A 23,259-nucleotide genomic window follows, 5' to 3' on the forward strand; every position below is an offset into this window, starting at 1 on the left:
AAACGTCACATGCCATTTGAGCTTTCAGGGGGAGCCAATACATTCAGAGCAATGCATTTAGCTCCCACTTGCTGAAATAGCTTTGCAAAAGCATTGAAGTGGTTATACAGGGGTTCTACGATAAGGATGGTATTTATTTCCAATTCGAATTTGACTCAAATGAAATCCCTCCCTCTTTCACACTGTTCCAATTAACAACTAGCCTCGCCTCAATATTAGAACAATTCAATCATCAAATTAAAACCACGAAGGCTACTCAATAACAACAATAGTTAAAGTGACAAATCTTGCTTTTTAATCTACATCCCATAACAGTCAGGTGCAAGTTGAGGAGCAGCAGTTATGAAGGAGAGAGTTTACTCGCATATGCCAGCCTGCCATAACTGTGAATGTGAAAGGCTAAAGAAACAAAAACCCATCAGCAAAAGAATCTTTCTTTTTTTCTCATGTTTTGAAATGGAAGAGGTCTAACTAGCCTTAACAGTCTTTGAAGATATTAGTGGCAGTGTATGCAAATGAGTTAAACTCCAAACTTCAGAAAAAAAGAAACAGATTTTTGCTCAAATACTGTCTCATCAACACACCCTAATTTAGTAAACATAATCTTAACCATCAAAATGCATGGACAACAATTACAAAACATATGAGAAATATTTGTCCCCGCCGCCGCCGACGGGAAGTTACATTTCAGTAAAATGATTGAAATTGGTACCTTGACAACAGCTGCATTATAATCCCTTAATACCATAGGAATAAATAAAACCCAATGTCAAATTAACTACTCTCCTTTTTTTATTTTACATAAGAAGGCAATCTTGTGACCATCAGTATTTTTAGAGGGAATATGTAGCCCAACCCCAGATGATTTTTTGTTATTGGTGTTGTAAATTATACCACAGTAAGCTTGGACATCTATAGTTTCCAAACTGGTCAGTATGGGTTCACAACTGCCATGATTTATGTTTCACGGCAATGTACACACACACACACACACACACACACACACACACACACAGAGACAGACAGACACATGCAAATACACAAACCCTCAAACACATATGCACATGTATATTCATTCAGACGTATCTACACTAAAGGTGTGTTTGTGTGTATGTGTTTCTTTCGTAGGCCTTTCGGTAGTGTTCAACACATAAATCAGTATTCTAGGAAAGCATACATTTAGAGGCCTGTAGTTAGGATCCATCCAGTAGATCAATATCAAACTACTAAGCCTTAAGGCCACCATCTTTTTTTTCTTTTAGAATAACAGAAAAAAAAAAAAAAAAAAAAATCTTTTTTTTTGGGAAACTTAATGTGCCAGTGTCTATACTCATTACTCTTCATACCTCAAAACAAGAAAAGGAAAATCTAGTGCCATTTTATTTGTCATTCTTTTTGAAAGAAGTTTATCTATTAGTACTTATCCATCGGAGACATGCATTCGCATGTGGTCATTGAAGTGCTCCATTTGGTCGAACTTGGCAGGGCAGACGGAGCACACGTAGGTGGTCCCTTCTTGGCAGCTCGCCTCTGCGGCTACACCCACTCCTGTTCCAACCCCAGCCCCTACTCCAGCACCTCCGCTCACTGGCATGGCGAGGGCCACCACTCCAGCTCCAGGCTCAGGGACAGCCATGGGGATGGGGATGGAGACCGGGCCCGGGGTGCCCGCGCTCCCCGACAGGCCCGTGATGGCGCTGCCTGTGCTGTGCAGGGCCATGTGCCTCTCCAGCAGGGTCTTGTGTGAGAACTTCTTCTTGCAGATGTAGCACTCATAGGACTTCTCTCCACGGTGCAGCCGCATGTGGACATTGAGAGAGCTCTTCTGGGTGAAACGCTTGTTGCAGATGCTGCACTGGTAGGCCCGCACCCCTGTGTGTGTCACCATGTGTTTGATTAAGTAATCCTTCAGGGAGAACGAGCGCCAGCAGATGCTGCACTGATGAGGCTTCTCACCTGGATGTACATGGTGCATTAAGAGGAAAGAGGAAGAGACACATTTTGAGGATTAGGTTTGCAAAGTATGGAAGAATTTGTGCAGCAACATTGGACGCCTGGAGCCAGCAGTGTTACTTTCCCAGTACAGGAACATACCCCAGGCTAGAATTATTCAAACCTGTATTTGCTTTGTTATGATGCTGATTTCACCAGGTGCTGCATGCTACAGCTTTGTGAGAAAAGGTTTCCTATAATGCCACGGTTACAACGAAACTGTACAATTGATATTTTGTGGAAAATTCTAAATTGCTGTGATGACTTTTCAGACACAGAAAGGTGGAGCTACGAGGAAAAGTGTGAAAAACACGCTCGAATGTTAATTCCCATATGATCACGAACCAAATAATTCATGAATCTATTTGGTATTTTTTTCACTTTGAGTTATCAGCTCATTTTACATAATTGTCTCTGCTGACATTACCGGCTGTGAAATATTAACATATTAATAATTACGTACAACTAACAGGTAGAGAGAGGGAGACAGACTGACAACACTGCAAATGGGCAAGTTGTATCACACAAGTTAATGAAGTCCTGTGTTTCTGCTGTTTGCTGCTGCACGGAGTGTATTAATGTGCAGCTACCTGCTTTGATTTAATGAAGCAAATTATTTATACTTTTACTTGTCGCCTTTTTTATTTTCTACTTAATCCGCTCGGCGGCAGGGTCAGAAGTCAGGGTCGGTTACAGATCAGCAGCGTGGAGCTCGCACACGTAGAACAGCTGTGTTACTGTCTCGCCGTTCTTCAGGGCAGCTCGTGTAATTGAAGCTGTCTCTTTTGTCTCTGACTGATTTTTGATCGCAGCCTCTGCTGCACATGTGTATCATGCAGTAATACCGGTGTGTCCACCCTCTTACAGCTATTTTGGGGGAGTATTACACAAATCCATATTTTTAGCACTCTTTTGTAATGACTGTTGACACTGGAGGCTTTCCTCAGCTTGATTTGCACTGAGATGTAATATATTACATATGCCAGGTACCTTTTGATTACCTTTTTTTTTTAATGGACTAAAAACAATTTATATTGTATATGTATTACATGTATGTTAACATTACAGATAGCAACATTATGCTAAATGGTACTGACACCACGACAGTTTTTAAATAATGCTTTTCACGAGATTGAGTAAATGTAATCCATCATTAGCTGCCATGGCGTGTTCAGATTCCATCTATGTGACTGATTAATCAGTTACTTTGCCTATCAATATGTTATCGCTCTACTCAGCACAGATGTGTGAGTAAGATCTGGTTTGAAATAGCATTTACAGGTGGTTCTGGCAAAGCAATGGATTCTAATGAATAAAAATGGCTGTATGAGTAGGCAGATTTTATGAGATCATCTAATTATTAGATATCTAATTTCTTCCTTTCTGTGATGATGATTTCTGCAGCTTGTGATTGATAAGGCTGTCAGGGCCAGCAGTGCACAGTGTGGCGATGTGCTGCATGAACAATCTCTGTCAGTCAGATTCAAATTATAAGAAAGATGCTGCGCAACTGTGACCCAATGTAATGAACATTTTGAGGCTTCCGGTATGAAAACACAGCTAACATGCTCACGCTTCACACTGCAGTGTATGTTTTATGTACAAATCTTCATAGCGTACTGTTTTATACGCAGTATTTGTAATTTTGTAAACTAATGTGGACCAGAAGGAAAGGATAAAGATGGGCACTGATCTACTCGACCGCCAATTCAATTTAACAAATATCTAAGACTTAACTTTCTCTTTTCTCAGATGTTCTTGGTGTTCTCTTTTGTCTTCTCTTAACCTGAACCCAACCTCAACCCTGACCTCAACCAGTCATGTCTGTGGCACCTGACAATATCCTAACCACGGAGGACAGGGTGATGGAGAACCACTGACATCAATGTGTATGTTTAATTTTGCCCCTTTCTCAGTGTGAAAAAACCCTGTGTACACGCATTGCTATGCTGTCATTGCAATAAAAGCATTAATAAAAATAAAATTGTCCCATATTGTTTTTGTATTATGAAGAAGAATCATTTCTAACATGTTTTGAACAATGTGTGTTGTGTAGTCACGCCTGTCACCCTCATTTCTATAGTATTTGGCAGTACAGCGACTACCTACATTAACTGTGAACAATACGATCGTTTAACAGAGCTGACTGGCTTAAAAAAATCTTTACCGCAAGTAAGACATGTGGACTCACCAGTATGGACAAACATGTGTTTGACGTAGTTCTGTTTAGCAGTAAAGGTTTTACTGCAGAGAGTGCATTCATAGGGCTTCTTTTCCCCTGAGCCAACTCCTCCTGTAGCCTGTTGCTGCTGAGCTGGCGCTTGCTGTACCGACATGGGGTTCGGGAATGATGGCATTGCAGGGGGCGGCACTGCCACAAACTGGGGCTGCTGCTGGCCAGGAAGGTAAAGGAAAGGCTTGTTGTCTCTAGCCGGCTGTGTAGGAAAGATTGTGGGCAGGAAGGTGCCTCCAGGAGTGCCCAAACCTTGGGAATTGCTGGTCATGGACATCTGCACCCTCAGATTGCTGGTGTGTGAGTCTGCTGCCTGGCGCATGTAGTGCGTGGTACTTGGCAGGGACTGGGACATGACTGAGTTTGGCAGGGGCTGCATCATGCTACTGTCACTAGTGCTGTGGGATGTGTCCCCATCCTCTGTCTCTTGCACTTGCTCTGGGGACGAGTCATTGACCTCTATATGCACCGGACCTCCTCCTTCACCCTGCTGACCGTCCTCGCCCACGTCTCGTCCGAAGCCCAGGTACGGCTGCTGCTCCATAGCATCTGGCTCAGTACTGATGGAGGAGCTCACCCCTGAGTCAAAACTTTCAACCTTGGATTCACTCTCTACACCCTCAGTATGGTCAGTGTCGTCTTGGCAGTCCCCCAAATTCTGGTAGCAGCTGAACTCATCTTCGGCCTCCTGCTTTATGTGCATCCCTCCTGTTTGTATGCGTACCGGTCGGGGTTGCTTGCGGCAGTGGGTGGACTCTGCTGTGGAGATGAAGCGATCGACCTGCTGCGATCTCTCCTGGATGCGGTTCATCCAGGGCGGATCTTGAGATTGGTGGTCCTTCTGAGTGCTGAGAGCCGAATCGTAATTTGACGTCAGAGGGTTGATGTACAGGGGGCGCTCGCGGGTGCCGTTCTGCAGAGAGAGACCAGGGTAGGAGTACAGTGATGTGTATGCGCGATCCATGCTTTGCTGTGATGTTGCTTGCATATAACCTGACTCTGCATCGCTGCTGGGCCCAGAGGTGCCAGACTCTGGCGTGCCACGGGGTGTTTCCTGACCAGAGTCTCCTGGTATGACAGGGAACCCCCCCGGCCCAGCCAGGCCCACATTCTGGGACACGATGCGGGTACACTCATCAATGACGGTCTTGATCTGTAGGATGCTGGCAGCAGTGAGGATCTGCAGGGCCTCTGACTGAGATACCCGCAGGATCCCGCTGTACATAAAGTCAATCAGCTTTTGGATGGATTGCACTGAGACCACAGAAGGGATCTCAATGTCGCTGTAGCCCAAGAGCAGCTTGTCCTGAAAGAAGGGGCTTCCAGCAGCCAGCACGCACCGGTGAGCTCGCAGCATACTTCCATGGATCCGAACAGTCACGTCACAGAAGTGCCCACGGTTGCGCTGCTCATTGAGGGTCTCAAGTACAGAATTGCTGAAGTTGTGGAGATTGATGTTATGAATGCGCTCGGTCATCCCCTTGCAACTGATGTCACCTGCAAACAGGAAGCGACACGTCACCACGTTATTCAACTGGATGAAACACACCGATGTGCCTGAAATGAAGAATTTTATGACAAACCACATTTTTTTTTGTCATGATTTCTTTTCACACATGACAAAAATGCATTTTCATTGTTGGCTACAGTATTACTGATTTAACAGGAGTCATAAAACGGTGTAATTGAATAATTAAACATACACTACGCAAGAGAATAGTGAAGAGCAGATGCATCACAAAAAGAAGCTCTCTGCATGCAAGGAAATGGCCGTTTGCCTTATATGAGAAAACACAACCATGTCCGGCTGTTGCCATCAGTTTCAACGTATGAAAAGTTCTGATGATGTTTATCATAAACAGGCAGTGTTCATTAGAGGACTCCTAAAGTGACAATCCAGACGTGGCATTTCTAATATTTTTCCCTCGGTCCAGTCTCTCATTATGAGGATGAGAACCAAATGATTTCAACATCTGAGCTAAATTTGTCTCTTGATTCGTGCTGTGCAAATTCCACATTGCCATGGTGTAAGACAATTAAGATGGTTCCCGTCTAATAATTACAAGTTTCCCTCTTAGACTGCGTATTTCTGAAATTCCCCCAACCACCATTAGGTGGTGCACTGGGCTTAGGGGACAACAGGCCTCTTTTGTTAGCCATGTGTTCACTTTGATGGCGTCTCCTAACTATCCTTGGAATACACTAGATGTGACCCGGCTGATCAGTGTGTAAGATAACTTAAGATCCTTTTTTTCCCAGTTAGGTGTTAAAAGAATGGAAAATCTACATGGAAATTAGATTGGTAGTACGAGTAAGAATTATGCAAATTGTGGCTTTTCATTCTAGCTGTAAAATTAATTTCTTTTGCCTATAAACATGCTTGAGTATAATTTAAGTAAAGCACTCGACCTTATTTGAATGATTATAAAACACTACATTTCCCAGTGCAGCCGCCCTTATTTTGATGTTGGAAACTGGACACATCCCTGTCAAAAATGAGACGTAATTCCTTTACACTATGTCTGTTAATGAATAACAAATATATTTCTGAAAACGCACCGGTGATCCAACGCCAGAATCAACACATAACTCAACAACTGCGCACTACCAAAAAACTTGGAACATGTGGAGAAATGCCTTTTAATAGAAAGAGAAAGAGAAACCCAATAGAAATAAATTGAACAGCGATACAAATAATGAAGCCACGTTCGACAGTAATAGATTTGTTTGTCCCAATGAAGTAGAATTCAGCTAAAATGAAGTGACGAAGCAGTGCAGCAGCGTTAGCACAAAGTATGAATGCTTATTTCCAGCCAAGTTATTTCTAACTTCCACGTAAAGGGAAAAAATAAAAAAGCTGAAGCAGTCCAGTACTCACAGTTAGATGACGTTTTGTTCTGAAGATGCTTGTGAGGCTGGTGATGAAGTGCGGGTCAAGCTTCAGTTTGCTGGTGGAGATGGCTGATCAGAGGCCGGGTGCTAGGCAAGGCTGTCAGTCCTCTCTGTCCAAATCATGTGTTGCTCTGCCACAGTGTTTGGAGGGGGAGAAAAAAAAAAAAAAAGACAAAGACAAATCTTAATGCCACATACTGCCTCGTCGATATTGCCACTCCCTTAATGAACCCGGAGCCACAGCAACACTCGGATCTACCACCACAGGCACGCTGCAACAGATGTGTGAAGAGTTCTCAAAAAGCAAGACGGAAGGACGCTCCCGTGCGCACATGACCACCAATTACAAATCAAGGTTGAAAATAATATTGGCATTAGAGCCAGTTCTTCTCTCAGCGGTTATCTGAGCCGAAGGGCAACAAAACCACACCCTTCTGAAGAAAAACGATCAAAATTTCCTCATAAATTAACATAGATTAAATATTTCAGAAAAGGTCCCAGCCACCACAACCTGCGCGTGTGTGTGTGTGTGTGTGTTTAGGGGGTATGTGTGGATGTGTGTGTGTTCTTTTTTTCGGTTTTAAATGCACAAATGAAACAATATATTTCATATGTGTGTGTGTGTGTGTGTGTAATATTCGATCCAGACGTCGAGTGGACAGTAGAAGTTGTAATAATAGAAAAGAGGCAAATATTAGACACACAAGGCATTCATTGAAAAACACAAGAAAGGCATTCAACAACGTTAAGCATGTGATGAGCTGCTTTGGTGACGCTAACAAGCCTTACACAATTGCTCTTATACTGTACACACATTAGTATGCTCAAGTTTTACCTCAAAACTGGGAGGAAAATGATGTAAAAGTGACCACATTGCAGTAACATACTCGCAGTATCATTTAAGGTCAGGCAGCCTTAATAAAATGTACAATTTCTCTCTTACCAGTCCCACACTGGTCAAAGTGCCTTCACACATCTCAGCCAGTGAAGCTTTAAAACTATCTGGAAATGACTGCGTGTGCTGGGATGTGAATATTTATCATTAATTGGAGTTTGGATCATAATTACAAGTGTGATCTTACACTTTTTTTTTTTATTTTTAAGAATAAATTTCAAAAAAACGTTCCGCGTGCTGTCACGCTGGCTACAACACGGACATCAAGTGCTCTCTGTAAAGCGCCAGTAACTACAGTGTGCTGCTGAATGAACAGAACGGGGCTAGGATTTGACCAGACCTGCACGTTAATGCTGACACATATTATTCTTTTACAAATCTCCAGCACTTTCTAAGAACACACCTCTCGCTTTTGAGACGCGCTGGTGAAACCGGCGTGATTTTACAGTGACCTCTGTGTTTTTTCCTCCATGGACTCTGCTGTGCCACGGTAACAGATACATATTAGGCCATAAATACGTCTCCAAATAGGATTTTATAAATAGTTTAGTGTGGCGAAGCAGGATATCTGGGAGAAAAGCAGAGTTGAGGGGTTAAAGAGCAGGAACTGAAATAGCTCTGTGTCCACAGGCCTCATGTTGAGTAGCACTGCGGGCAGCGAGACGTGCGCTTGTTTTCTTGAAATGTCCTTGTCAACTGACTAATCTAATGATTAGATATAGACAAGTAACAGCGCGTTAAGCAGCAGAGGGTGATCACACGATACCGAGAGCGACCGTTCTTTGGCACAACAAACACACACACACGCACTGGTTTGCTCTTCTTTCTCGGCCAGGACAGAAAATACATTTCCAGTGTGACCCCCTCAATCTAAAATCCAACTTTTCCTTATTTTCCCCTCAAACCTTAGCTGTGAACCAAACTCAAACAGTAACCCACAATCCCCCCACAACTAGCCCTGTTCTAATACCTAACTTGAAAACTAGATCCGGCCCAAATCATTAACCCTTCTGGAGGTGGAACTCACTAACTCACTAACCTCACTGCTGGCTCACATATCATTCAGAATTGACTTAGTTAAAGTGAAAACCAACAAAAAGCGATCATTTTAAGGCCTTCTCTTTACTGTACTGCACACACGCACATGTGCCAAAATGCTTGAATCTATTACAAATATTTGACCTTTTTTTTTTTTTTTTATTCCTTTTACAGCAGGGGTTAGTTTGAGATGTAACTGTACTCTGATGCCATGGGCCTTTTTTTTATCTGGCAGCTGTTCGACAATGCAAACATATATGTTCCCTCTCAGGCTTCCCTCCCCATCCAGACATGTAAATCCACCTGCCTAAGGGGGTAAAGTGAGGTGAACGCAGGCAACAAAGGAGCAGGCCAAGGGAAGCAGGCTTCAGTTGCCCAGACTGCCACTCACAACAGTGATTCCATTTTAGCCGTGACACAGTGGGTGAGCAGCAGCCAGTGCCTACCTGCAGTGAATTCTAATCAGCCCAGGGGTCTGTCTCCCTCCCTCCCTCCCTCCCTCCTGTACCCTGCCTTGGACTAAAGGGGCTGATGATCCTTCAAAATTAATTAGATCCTTGTAGGAGGCGGCCATTTTCTTTCACTTCCTAACGCTCCACCAAAAACACAAAATTTTGGATCAAACTAAATGCGGGGTGTGTATCCTCCCTCCTCGTATTGATCTCTTTCTCTCTCTCTCTCTCTCTACCTGCTTCCTGTTTCGCCACGTTGAAACTCTCTCGCCGTCTTTTCTTCCATCTGTCTGTCTCTCGGTCTGTCTGTGCACACACCCCCCTCTTCCTCTTCCTCCCTCCCTACGAACCTTCCCCAACACCCTCCGCCCTCTCTCTGGCTGCCTCCATGCTCCCAGCTCTGTGTCTGCCTCTGTGGAGTTTGCTGTCAATAAATCCCCAGAGGTCAGTTTGTCTGCTGGAAATCAGACACAATGCTTCAGACCGCCAATGCAATGCATGCTCTGCTGCTGCCGCCACAACAAAGACTGAGGAGGGGAGGAGGGCGGCGGGGGTGGGGGGGGGGACGGGGGGGGGGGACGGGGAGAGAGAGTGGGGCAAAAAAAAAAAAAAAAATTAAGACAGAGGGTTGCAACTTCACCAGCCAGACTCCAGGTTAATCAGCTGCCTGTATTAGGTGACAGGCTGATGAAATACGCTGCATCGAATTGGACATTAGTTAATCATGGGGGGGGGGGGGGGGGGGATAAAATGGTGAGGATGGGGGATGGGGTTGAGAACAGACATAAGAGGCGTGCTTATGAAAGGAGCAGCATCAGCCATGTGAATAATATACATCTTGAATATGCAAATACTGCTTACAACACACACTAGAAGCATATATTCAAGGCCCTTGGTACATTTAAATCTAGAGACAAAGGGCCACGGGGCATTGTGAACAGCTCATGTCCATGCATGTGCATACAGCAGCGCCATGAATCCAATGCAGATTTGCACTTATCAAGAGTGTTTTGTGTCACACCTAATTAACAGTAATTTATGAGTTTGTTTGAAACCTCTACTGCTTAACGATCACTGTCCAACATTGTAATTATTAATTTCAATCATCCTTTCAGCCCAAGTGCATTAGCATATAAACTACCAGAAATCATGTTTTAATAGTATGGTTTGGATATGGGATCTAATGTGATTTAGCGCACAATGTAAATGTGCGGCGTGCACACTGCAAGACGTGCAGCAACAGCCCGGTGATGAAGTGTTGATCTGACGAGTGATAACCGAGGGTGTGTTCGATAAAGGCACAATATGTTCGTTTCACTCCCCTGACTGAACAGTGTAACTCACTGTAATCAGTCAACATCTCAAACTTTTCTGCAAAAGCAAATTAAATTAAGCCGCAGCTAATGCTATTGTGCCGTGGTTCTTTTTGATCAGAGCAATTAAAAATTATTCTTTTAGGTAACTCAATATTCATCTCCGCCCAACGACGACGTGTTGGCTGATTGAATCGGAGCAATTTGGAGCGTCATGTCTCCTGTTACATTTGATTGTGCGTCTATGAGGTTGTGAAGCAGTAACAGGTAAAGTAACTAATGCACCTTAATCACAGGCACTTCAGGAGAGGCAGCAGGAGACACCTCACAATCTCAAGATTTAACTGATTTGCCTTTAAGGCAGTTGCTGAAAATCAACAAGCACACGTAGGCTGTTGACAAGTTGAGCCAACGTTTCTTTTTTTTTTTTTTTTTCATTTTTCCTTCTGCCTTGACTGAAATTGCATGGTGTAACATCACCGATGAAATATCTCTGAAATGAGTCCAAATGTCTGATGAATTACGTTTGAACCGGGCGTTAGCGTAACAGCTCTGGCACGGATCGCCGTCCTGAACTTTGAACTGGCTCTTCACCTACAGCACAGGTGTAGAACCAGCGGCTCTTCCTTCACAAATGCGGTTTCCATTTCAAGCTCCCCATCAGGGACAGTTTGGAAAAACATGCAAAGGGTGTTAAAATAGCATTTTGTGAATGTGCCCTGTTGTTCTGACAGAGCTTCATGTTCTAATTACAGCGCCATTGTAACGTTATGGCCACTTCTCCATTCATCACTTGAATAACTATATGGCATCGCATGAATTTCTGTGCATCACACACAAACTGCAGCTGTTATTAACTCTTTATCGTCGCCTAAATTTAATCTCATTGTTCATGTTTAGCTCCACTGCCACTAAAAATGTCTTAAATAGCACAGCAGATCAATGCGATACGACATTCAGTCCAACAGAAAGCCATTCAAGTGTGACAGGATGTGCGGCTTTCAAATAAATTCCTCAAGCAAACAAATAACAATGCACACTACAATACCATCACACAAGGAAAGGACAGTTAAAGTATTTTTTGACAGGACAGCTTGTTCAACTTCGTCATTTTCTGTCAAAAATACACCCACCACCACCCGTTATCCATAGCAGATCTGTTGTCGTTTACAGATGGGAGGATAATCTACTTCTAATATACTTTTTTTCAGGCAAAGTCCACACAAACATTCATGAATTAGTGCCGCCAGTAAATGATTCCTACTGTATTTTATGAAGTTTCCTAAAAGAGCACGGAGGGCAAAAAAACAAAAAGCCAGTGTTGGCTTCTGGCCATTAAAATGATAAAGACAGTGACTCGCTTTGGTCCTGGATCGGAGGCTTGAAAGAAATTTCTCAGAATTGGCAAATGGCTGCGCTTTTGTTAATGAGCATTTGACCAAAAAGAACCATCTGACTACTCATATGACAGCCTCCAAAACACCTCTAACCCCCGAAGCAGATAATGCTAAATTCAAGAGTTATCATTTAGGCACAAGTGTCCACAGCAACTGCCTCTCTACAGCTACTACACATGTCGAGGACATTTCGCCTCTCCAACAAAGGACCTCGCAGGCCATTAAGAGATCTTCATGAACCTGCAAAGATGCTCATACAGGACTCCACTATCTATTACTGCTGTATCATGATAAAGGGCGGTTAGTTAATTCTGCTGGGCAAGGAATGTCAAACACGCGACTCGCATGTCTCTCCTGGATGGTTGTATAAGCTCGGCAAGATCTCATCAAGTGGACTGTGTAGTATGGAGAGGTTCCAGCACCTTTATACCTCTGAAGGAAAACAAAGTGTCCTCTGATTATACGTCCTTGAGAGATAAACCACAACAAAGATTCTTATGAGAGGATCGAGTGGGACCTATCTGCTAACAAGCACGCGGTTCTTAGGCTGTGGAGAACAGCTTAGCCTCTGGATGTGTTTAGGGTTAATGTATGCAATGTTTGTCACCGGAGGCGCCGAACAGAACGAAGCCACACTCCGAGGAGATGGTGCCCACTTAAGCCTCATGTCAGGCTCTGTTTCATATACAGCACTTAGAGGGTTATGGTAAAGGTGTTGATGAAGTGGTGATAAACGGAACGAGAATAAAAATCAGAAACATCACCCCATGGTTATTTTCATTAGTGATTAATCTTTTGATCATTTTCTCGATGAATAGGTTCGTTGTTTGGTCCATAAAATGTCAGAAAATGGTAAAAAGTGCCGATCGGTTTTGTTCCATAGCCCAAAGTTGTGTCCTCAAATGTCTCTTTTCGTCCACAGCCCAAAGATACTCTGCTTACTGTCGCAGAGGAAAGTATTCACAGTTGAGAAAATTAATCGATTAATCGATTATCAATGCCGATTCAATACCAATTGCTTCTTGGTTCTTTTTTTTTACAGCAAGGCTTTGACTACGATGCGAACATCTAAACTACGAAAATCCAAGTCGACAAACAAACAGCTCATTTATTTCACCAATGCTGAATGTGACTGTGAGCGGCCTCAGAAGTTCTGCAGCATGTGTTCGAGCAGCAGCACCGAGGTGGTCCACAGCAGAGCTGGACTTTCACAAATGCACTGGGGTACTTTAAGCAGTTCAGCGACAAGCCTGCACGTTTTGTTTCGCCGGCCTGTGCTTCAAGGGTCAGCCTCTCTCCCAGACTGTGGCGAGCTCGATGCTCGCCTTTTAAAAGGGTTCACTAGTCCACAAAAATGACGTGCCGTTAACGTGCTGCATGTTAACAGCACAGACGCAAAAGGAAACAGTGGAATGGACTTTGCAAAAAAGCTTTTTGGGTGTAATATATTTCTCCAGCCTGTAGCTACCGCGACAACAACACGCATGCCATCGGGCTGAGATAAAACAGAGTCATTATTCAGGTACGCTAACGATATCTTCGACATGTTGTGTCTTCAGCTCCAGCTTCTGCTCGTTATGTGAGTAAGACATTAAAGGCAGATGACTTATACAAATATTCTGTGCTTATTTTCAGCCTTATGGTTGTTAGCACTTTTTAGTGTATTTATAGTTTGGCAAGCTGTTGGGTTGTAAATACAGATTATATATGTCTCATCAGCTCATTTGACATATGACCCATCTAAAAGTGTCATGCTGACACACTGAAACACAGTCAACCGCATGAGTGCCCTATACACACTTTCACCAAGTGCTAGCACCTCTGGTCCAGAGGTCAGCAGGCTAACTGAGCAACATGAGTCAGGTATAATGACTTAAACATACCGCAGTTTGAAATTAACAAAAGTTGGCACAAAGGTAAGCTCTTCTGGTAATCCGGCAGGGAGGGGGTGCAATCTAGCCATATTAGGAAACTTTATCCATACAATACCGTGTTGCAAGACAAACGTGTTGAGCAAGCCAACTACAGAATTTCACAAGAAATGAGAGAGAGAGGCCAAAACTCAGGATTTCTCCCCTTTTAGTCTTGTGTCAATGACACTGTAGTAAAGACAAACTCACAAAGGAGATGAGATATTATGTGGAAATTTGAGCTGATTGAAAACAAATATGAGGCCAGACATCCATAGAAAGTGTCAGCTAACAGAGTCATGTATCCAAAGAAAACTGGAAAACACACACTGTTAGTCAGCAAATATATGCTGGAGGAAACTATACATTTACTACCAAACAAACGCCAGCCCTGCAACCGATGACGAGAAATAAACACGTTAAGTTCCAGTAAATTCATATAAGCTGCAACTTAAAACGCCTCACACCGCCTATGAGCCTCGACAAAACAGAGTGTTTGTTAGGTGTTCGTGTACAACCTGCACCAGAGAGAGCAAAACTGCAAAATGGTGTGCCCAAATTTGAACAAATATTTTCAAACTGACGCTCTGGTAAATGATTATTATTATTTTTTTTTTTAATCACAGGCTGTGCTTTGTGCTTGGTGGTGTAAATTCTTGTTGTGAATTGCTTTTGCAGGCGGGCACACACAACCTCTTTTTAATGCCTACCAAGCTCAGGAGTGACTGCAGGGAAAAACTATGTTGCAGCCACCAGTTGGAGTGGTTATACCAGTTCTATAGCATGTTATACACTGTGTTAGCATATATTACCACTGATACACGTTTCTCTGTGGCAAAGGCATAACGCCGTGTTTTTCATGCCAGTGTTGTGCTGTGCACTCATCACGGAAGCGACTACTTGCTCTTTTTCAAGCGTTTTCTGCACGTCCTATTATAATTGCTAAACGCTGGTTTAGTGTTTAGCCTTCTCTGAGCTGTTCTATGTTCAGAAAGCAGAGTCCCTACAGAGTCAACTCACAGCACACAGTGGAGCGCCAACATGACCACCCATCAGCTCTGTTTATGATAATCATTTGGCCTTTTGGCCTTGCTAATGCACATGAATTGTTTGGTCAGTGTGGGCTGTTTGAATGCAGCAGAATTATTATCTTTGATGGTAACAATCTATAGCTCACAAAGCCCGGAGTGTAACCTAAGCCCATCAGCTGTTTCTAGTAACATTACTATAATAATCATGCCACATGGCTGCGAGTATTTTCGGCAGGTCCTATCATAAATGTGTTACTTCGAAGCCATTTGTACAGTCATGGTTAGAGGTGGGGGAAGGTTTGCGCTTCATTTTGATTTTTCACTCATCTCTGTGCACCGGAGGGTTTTATGTTAAGAAAATCAAACAGTACGCCTTGAACGACGAGCTCCTGTTACCTCTGCGAGTGTGTTTCTCTGTTTATCTGTGTGTTGGCCCAGTGATCTGCCCAGGGTGTTGCCCTGCCTTCGTCTAAATGCATGTTGGGATACGCTGAACTGACCCTGAACGGGAGCAAGAGTGAAAAAAGATTGAGTGAATGAATGAACGTGGAGATACGAGCCAGCAGCAGAGCCAACTCCAGTCAAAGGCCAGGAAAGACATTTAGCACAAAATGCATTCATGTCACTTCACCTATTCATAGGAATGATAAAAGAAAACGAAGCTTGATGTTTGTTTACATAGCAGCTGCCACAAGGTATTTTATTCGAAGTTCTCACTTAAGTGAAAAACACTGTGCCAGCTATTACACCGGTGTACTAACTACCTCAACATCTCCGGGAGCCTGACACATGGACCGCGTCTGTCCTGCAAATGTAACGCAGGTGACACAAACAGGAGTTAATGCTACCAGAATGGTCTTCATCGTCTAGAAGTGTCAATCGTAAAACAAGCCCTGCAACTTTGATAAACTGAAAATTTGTTTGTGGTTGAACAGGTTGCGCATGCTTTTCCTTTGTCACACAGGCGAACTGTCGTAAACCAGCCTAAAAAGATAAAGCACCCATTTCCTAGTTGTTAAAACAATAAGCTGTAAGCCAAATTGATAATGATTTCCAGCGTCTTGAAGGAGTCTATTTTGAAATCTGTCTGTATCAAGGTCATTTTCGGGGCAATAAACAATGTAGACAGTATCAGAGCAGATATTCCTTTCATTGTCGTGATAAAAAATGAAAATTGAAATTCTTCTGTGAAAGAATTTTTCTTTCAAAAGACAAAATGTCTGACAGCGATCTCCTGCGACTGGATTTCAATACACTAATGACTTACACAATGAAAGAAGAGATAAAATACAGTTTGAGCTTCTGTGGACACGCTCAAAGGTTCCAACAATCTTCATTTTGTGATAAAGCCACAACACAAATACTATTGTGTAAATAATTCCTCCTAAGTCTACCCATTGCCATTGCATACCGGTGCACCTTGAGTAAGACTGTGCACAACCTTAACATTTTGGCTGCTGTGAGTGCTGTTTACTGGCACGAGGCTTAAAAGGTCTTCCTGAAGCCAAGATAGAAGCATACACAGCCCTCCTTCTCTGTAAAACAGACTCAAAAGTTACTAAAGACTGTGTTTTTTTGGTTGTTGTTGTTGTTTAATTTTCTTAAATCCGCTTTACTTTTCTCCTTCAGCGAGGCAGTGATCTCACCGTGACTTGGAGAAAACCATATGGGCAGCAGGGTGAACTGAGGACACACATGCACCTTGGCAAACATACAACTTCGCTATTAGAATCCAGGATACATTTTTCACATCAGCTGAATGCCTGGGCCTGCCGTGTGTGTTTAAAGAGAGAGAATACAAATCAGGTTCCTCTCATGCAAAAACACAAAGCGTCTGTAAAGGACTCAGGCATTCTTCATTACAACTAGTTGCACTTCAATTTGGGCTTTTTTACTTGCAAAAAAAATCTTTTCTGCTGTTGTCAAACGGCCTCTGCTTGAGTTGTTTGGTGATATCTGGGCCTTATAACTGCTGGCTTCTAACAAACAGCCTTACAAAACAGCACTGCAGATATAAAGAAGCATGATTTAAGAGCCTGTTAGCAATTTCAGCAAAGGTAATGGAAACACATGGTCACACCCACAACTGGATTGTGTTTGTACTGTCTATACTGTACATGTATCAAACAACAACACCAGGACATATAGAAAGATATTCAAAACAAGTGGCAGTTAAAACGAGTGGATTTGACTTCACATGACCAAAAAAAAAACAAACAGATCTTGAGAATAATTAAAAATACAGAAAATGAGTCGCTTCATTCTGACGCTGCACAGAATTCATGTGTAAACAAGTGTGTGGTGAACGGTTCGGTGTTTTATATTTAGATATATGTTGGAAACGTCCAGCAGTCGATCCTAGAACAACGCTGTATTTAACCATCTGAGAGGGATATTCACTGGGTTTCATAAGACGTTATAAAGTTTTATAACCGAACAAAAGCTTCCTGACAACAGCATGGCACATTCGCAAATACTTATTGAGTCTCAGTGTGTGCTTTCATTACGCATTCCTGTGATACTTGCAGCGCGGGGAGATTCCAAAACAAAAGTCCTTTGAAAACTTAAAAACATGCCTTAAAGTTTTTGGTTTGTCAGTTTTCCACATGCTGCACGCTCTGAAAGTCACTGAGGTCTGAGTGAAATGAAGTTGTATAAAAGTTGCTTTTATGACCAGTCTTTTGCATTCGGACTGCCAATTTACTCAAACTGAGAGCATTTTAAAAATCCCTTTTCAATGAATTTACAAATTGAGCCAGTGTACACAGAATGTGAAGTCGAGCTGTCTTCTTTGAGCACCATCGGGGCGTCATGTATAACTTACCGGTTATTTCAGATGAAATTAAAATCTTCAGTTTATTGCAAAACGTTCTTATCCGAGAAAATTATCACCCTGTCAATAAACAATACACAGTTGTCCCTCCCTTAAACCAGGCATATTATTTTCCATTCTTCCTTATAGCTGGAAGGAAATCACCACGGCTCATCATAACAGCATTCTGTGTGGCCAAAGGGGAAATTCTCTCCATAATTACAAAGGCAAACTGTACGGATTCAAAATAGGTCCTGCAATTGTGTTATTAGTATTTTCAAGAATTAAAAAAAAAAACAACAAAAAAAAAACAATATCATGTGAAGAGAAGCATGTTATGTGTGAAAAAGGTGCTTTGTGGGTAGACGGATCCAAGCCAGTTAGCCAAGAGGCAGCTAGCCTGCCAATAATTCCTAGCTTGCAGAAATCCCTGTATGCTAACAATGCAGCGAGGCGGGGTTAGCCAGCAGCGCGCTCATGTTTCACTACGATCGAGAGATCAGGAGAAAATATAAAATGTATAGTATAAAATAATATGAGACACCTCTGAAGCTTATCTGAGGTTTTTTAAGGTTGCTATGGTAACTAGGGACTGGTGCAGTATTAAAGCTGCGATTGCTGTAAAACTGTCTTTGCAGTGAACATCAGGTGAGAAACTTTCTGCGTTCTTCCTACACAAAAACAAATCTTTAATCTTAAAGTCTATTAAAGGCTTAAAGGCTATGGTGTGCACCTGAAAACAGCCTCAGCTGGCAATCACATCAAAGATTAGTTTTGCTCCATGGGGGAATATTCTTCTAACGAGTATTATAAAGGAACAAAAAAAAAAAAAAAAAAAGGGGGGAGAAAAGGATAAACACTGTGTGAGACAAAAAGGCCAAGCAGTTAACAAGCACTGTGACATTCTGGATGCAATCCACAAAGTGGCTCGTTATATCGATGGATCTCTACTGCATTCCCAAAATGGCTGCCAAATATGTTCAACTGGGGTAGACAAAGTGCCAGGATGGACTCAAGTGCATATTTTTTAAAGTCTTTTCTCATATCGTGGTAAAATACACTACTTGGAATTATAACTGACAAAAATTAATTTTACTTTGACTTTTTTTTATTATTTTTTGCCCGTCCATGCTTGAATTTGCAGCCAAATTTACAATTTCTAAATGGAAATTACACATCTGAATGAACCAAATTTCCACTTGACGATGCACACGGCAGAAAACAAACAGCACCGCGTGATTCGGTGGACTGAGGTGAATTCCACTCATAACCAATATTACATGCTCTCTCCCACCTCTCCCGGCCTCTTTCCGCTGAATACTGTCCAATGAACCACCCAAAAATAAATCTTTTCAGGAGAGTTGTATTGAAGCAGCACAATGAACGTATATTCATGCATTTAATAATGCAGGTGATGGGCCACCAGGATTACCTGGTAACAGCCTGGTGAAGATGGCTCGATGGTGTGGGAATAACAACAACCAGAAATGTGCCATTGTGGAGGCTTCAGAGAGATATCTCTAGCTTGTCTATCTGGGCAGCAGAGCCTTTGCTGCTCTTTAAAAATTTTTTGGAATACTGACCTGCCATCTGTGTGCATGTACAGTACAAGATGATTGTTTTTTTGGTTTTTTTTTTTGGTTTTTTGTTACATGTCTCTTCCAAAGAAGCACTCATTCCATGAGTGCAGCATGGCACCCTTGCACATTTTCCCGAGAGTGAGCCCAAATAATCAGGTGGGACGAATGTGCAGGAGAGTGACTGAATCAGCTCGCAAGCCTCTCAGGATCGACACGTTAAGTCAGTCTGTTGGTCAATACTGGACTGCTGAACGTGAAGAGAGGGTGACGAGCTACAGAGGACGAGTGAAGGATGGTGAAGCCAAAAGAAAATTGGGATTGATTGCTGAGTGTGGATTAGCTGAACACCTCCCTCCCCCTCCCCTGCCTTCATCTGAGAAGGTCTACAGTTTATCTGCTGGGTCTCCTTCATATAATAATGAGTTTCCTTGGTCTGCAGACATGCTCTTAAATATTCATTAGTCATGGGTGGGTTTTAGCCGTGACACAGAAAGCGGGCAAATGGCGATGGCTCAAACACTGTGAATATTAATGCACATGTGGAATATATACATATAAATACTCATTAGCGACTTGCTGAGATGAAACTGGGCACCTGATACTCTGGACTACAAACACTCACAAGGCACATAATGGCTGTCTCTCTTTCAGCAGCTACTGTACACCTCTGAGCGGACGAAACCAAGAGTTTTTGACATGAAGCCGTGGTGAGAGCTCACTTACACACACACACAAGACAAGTACCCTCCAATTCATCAAACAATAAAATGTCCAAAAACACAAGCATTAAGTTAACGTGGAGTTTCTTTTCAGATGAAGGGTATTCCATCCAGCACACTCTGTGCGACAACATAATTTTCACTTTACTCACCCACATGCAGCCTGTCAATCAATATGCTCCAAGTCTTAGGACAGATTTCTAATTATGCCCAGCTGAAATCTTACATCAAAGTGAAACGCTGCTACACCGGGCTGCACGCTCAGCTCTGTGTCTCTCCAAATGTGTCCATTCAGAAAACAAATCATCCAGCGCAGCCATCAATTACATAACCGAGCCTATAGGATTGCAGCCCGTTTACGTTGTGGAGACATATTCTGAATGAAGGCAGGGGAGAGGAAGTGATCAACAGCAAAAAGTGAAAAGGGACGAAGGCACAATTATGTATTAAACACCTCCACACACACACACACACACACACACACACACACACACACACACACACACACAGGTGCACATCCACGGACCGGGTCCGCGCTGGAGGAGGCTGGACGCAGCGCTGCGCTCTCGTTCAGCCTCCTCCAGTGTCCAACCCGGGACCAACCCGGCCTTTCGCACGGAAACAGCCTCAGTGACCACACCAGAACCAACATCTGACACGACTAACGTGTCGACGCAAAGCCTCATACCTGCGCACAACTTCTGGGCTACAGGCGAGTGTGTGCCGATGAATCAGACCCTGACCGTGGACTGAACAAACTGTCAGAGGCGCTCCTACAGACACACGTACATGATGTATTACTCTCTTTATGTGACAAAGCCAAAGCGCTTTGGGACAACGTCTGTTTGCCACACACACACACACACATACACATACACGCACGCTCTCTCTGTCCCTTTCTCAATCTCTCTCTCTCACACACACACACACGCAGACGCGCAGGATCGCGCCGGGATAGATGGAGCCCTTCAGAGCCAGACTGACATGTTGCTCCGTCTCAACTCCCCACGGCCCTTTCAGTGAATTTTGGGGAGTCATTGCTGCATTTATTTATTTATTATTTTTTATTTTTTTTTAATCGCGCCACCGCCGAGCATATCCACGCATTTTAACTTTATCCAAGAGGCCAAGTAGCAGTTGTAGCTTCCATCTAGCGAGCAAGCGCAGCGGAATCACGAGTGGCCCATGAATATTTTGCAACAAAATGTCTCAAAAGGCACGCAGGAAGCGCCTCTTGCAACTTTAATTACACCAGAGCATGGCACCATATCTAGGCCAGCCGTCGCCAAAAAAAAAACATCCTCACATCGCAAACATTTTCCCATACCGTAAGCGGATTGCGACAATTAAAATCATCATTCATTTTGGAGAGCCATGACACCAAAATCCAGAGTCCCGCTGGATCGAGTTCAGATTTATCTCTCAAAGCTGAACCTGCGGTGTTGTTTTACCTTCGGACACAATATGAAGCAGCCTCTCTCCGCCTGCTGAGCACATCTTAATGTGAGCCCGTCTCATAAATGCCACGCCGTATTGATATTAATTCATAAAAAATGTAGGCTAGACATCTGTCTGAGTATACGCGCTGGTGTGAGCCGCTGCTCGAACGATGTATTCCAGACATCGAAACCATCTTCCCGGCAAGTTCAGCAAACTGAAATGTATTTGAAGACACACACACACACACACACACACACACACACACACACACACACACACACATGTCTGGCGAGTGTGTGTTTTTTTTTTTCTTTCTTTCTCTCTCTCTTTGCGGTTAATTGCAATAAGGAGACGCGTTTCCTCCGATTCAAATATCTGACCTAAAAGCCAAATGCGCACGTCGGCTGCCACAGTTGTTCCGGGCTCACAGTGTGTGAAATGTGAACAAGCAGCCTGCGAGCATCGCGGAGGCTTTGGCTGATTGAGAGAAACGGACCTGTGAACGCAGTTTGACCGGAGTATTGTTCTCAAGTGTCCCCCCCTGGCCGGCTCACGGGCAAATCCCAAAGTAAAGGGCTAAAGGTAAAGGGGCATGTTGAGAATAATGACAGATGGGAAACTTGCGTCATGGCAGGGCAGCGCGTTTTTTGGTAGTCGAATAGAAATGGACAACAAAACCCCCCGGCAGCCAAAACTGAGACCCCCTTCACATCATCTCGTAGGCTGGCGTCACATTTATTGAGCGTCTGAGCTCCTCCAAAAGAATGAAGTTTCCGATTATGGAGTGATATTTGCTTGTTAGAGGCAGCCACAACTACATGGAAGTCAGAGGCTTTTCGTGCAATTTCACGCTGAAGTCAACGTGCGTGTTTTCATCTCTCGTACAGGAAACTGCTCTTATTTCTCCCCTGTGATGATAGCGTTACAGATAGTGCAAAGACCCATCCCTTTTCCCCACTTTTCTCAATTTCTTACCTGCACTTCGAAGCTCGTTCAAAAAGTGGCGACAGCGTTTCCACGGCTCCCCCCGTTTTCCCCCGACGAAGCGCGTATAGTTTTTTTTTTTTCCTAATACGTTCCTTTACTTTGTTTCATTTCTCACTTCCATCTTCTTTTCATCTCATCAATAAACACACGCTGCAGCCTACCTTCATAGAGGAGCTCGGTTCAAGTGTGCCCTCCCATTTTTTAACTATACATCGAGTACTTTGAGGGGTGGTGGTGGTGGTGGTGGTGAAGGGGTGAGGGGGGAGGGTGGGAGGAGGGGTGCGGGGTGGAGGGGGGGGGGGATAAGCAGGCACGCCTTTTCACTTAAAGCTGCTATTGGAAGAACAGTGCACTGTCTTGGGTTGGATCAGAAATCCGTCAACATTATTGTGCCCCAATCGCAGGGAGCGCAGTGGGACGGTGAAACCGGCTCCATTATGGCTCTCTGGAAGTGGTGGGAGTTATAGTAATAGTAGTTGTAGTAGTGGTGTTCCTCCTACTCGAGGTGTTTGAGTTTGCCTCAGCAGCAGCAGCAGCAGCAGCGCAGCAATTTTATAAATGGAAGTCA

The 23,259-nt window shown here is 43.4% G+C and overlaps 1 protein-coding gene across 1 annotated transcript; it reads right to left on the reverse strand.

Annotated features, from left to right (window-relative positions):
- Positions 1-272: 272 nt before the first annotated feature.
- zbtb20 (zinc finger and BTB domain containing 20) lies at positions 273-22,914 on the reverse strand. Its single transcript, XM_076750338.1, has 4 exons — positions 22,680-22,914; positions 7,104-7,248; positions 4,184-5,722; positions 273-1,956 (listed from the first exon to the last, which is right to left on the reverse strand). Exons 3-4 carry the CDS (start codon positions 5,700-5,702, stop codon positions 1,421-1,423), a joined length of 2,055 nt encoding a protein of 684 aa, XP_076606453.1. The 5' UTR covers positions 5,703-5,722; positions 7,104-7,248; positions 22,680-22,914; the 3' UTR covers positions 273-1,420.
- Between the last annotated feature and the right edge of the window lie 345 nt (positions 22,915-23,259).

Source organism: Chaetodon auriga, chromosome 15 (assembly GCF_051107435.1).
Source record: "Chaetodon auriga isolate fChaAug3 chromosome 15, fChaAug3.hap1, whole genome shotgun sequence".
Taxonomy (NCBI): domain Eukaryota; kingdom Metazoa; phylum Chordata; class Actinopteri; order Chaetodontiformes; family Chaetodontidae; genus Chaetodon; species Chaetodon auriga.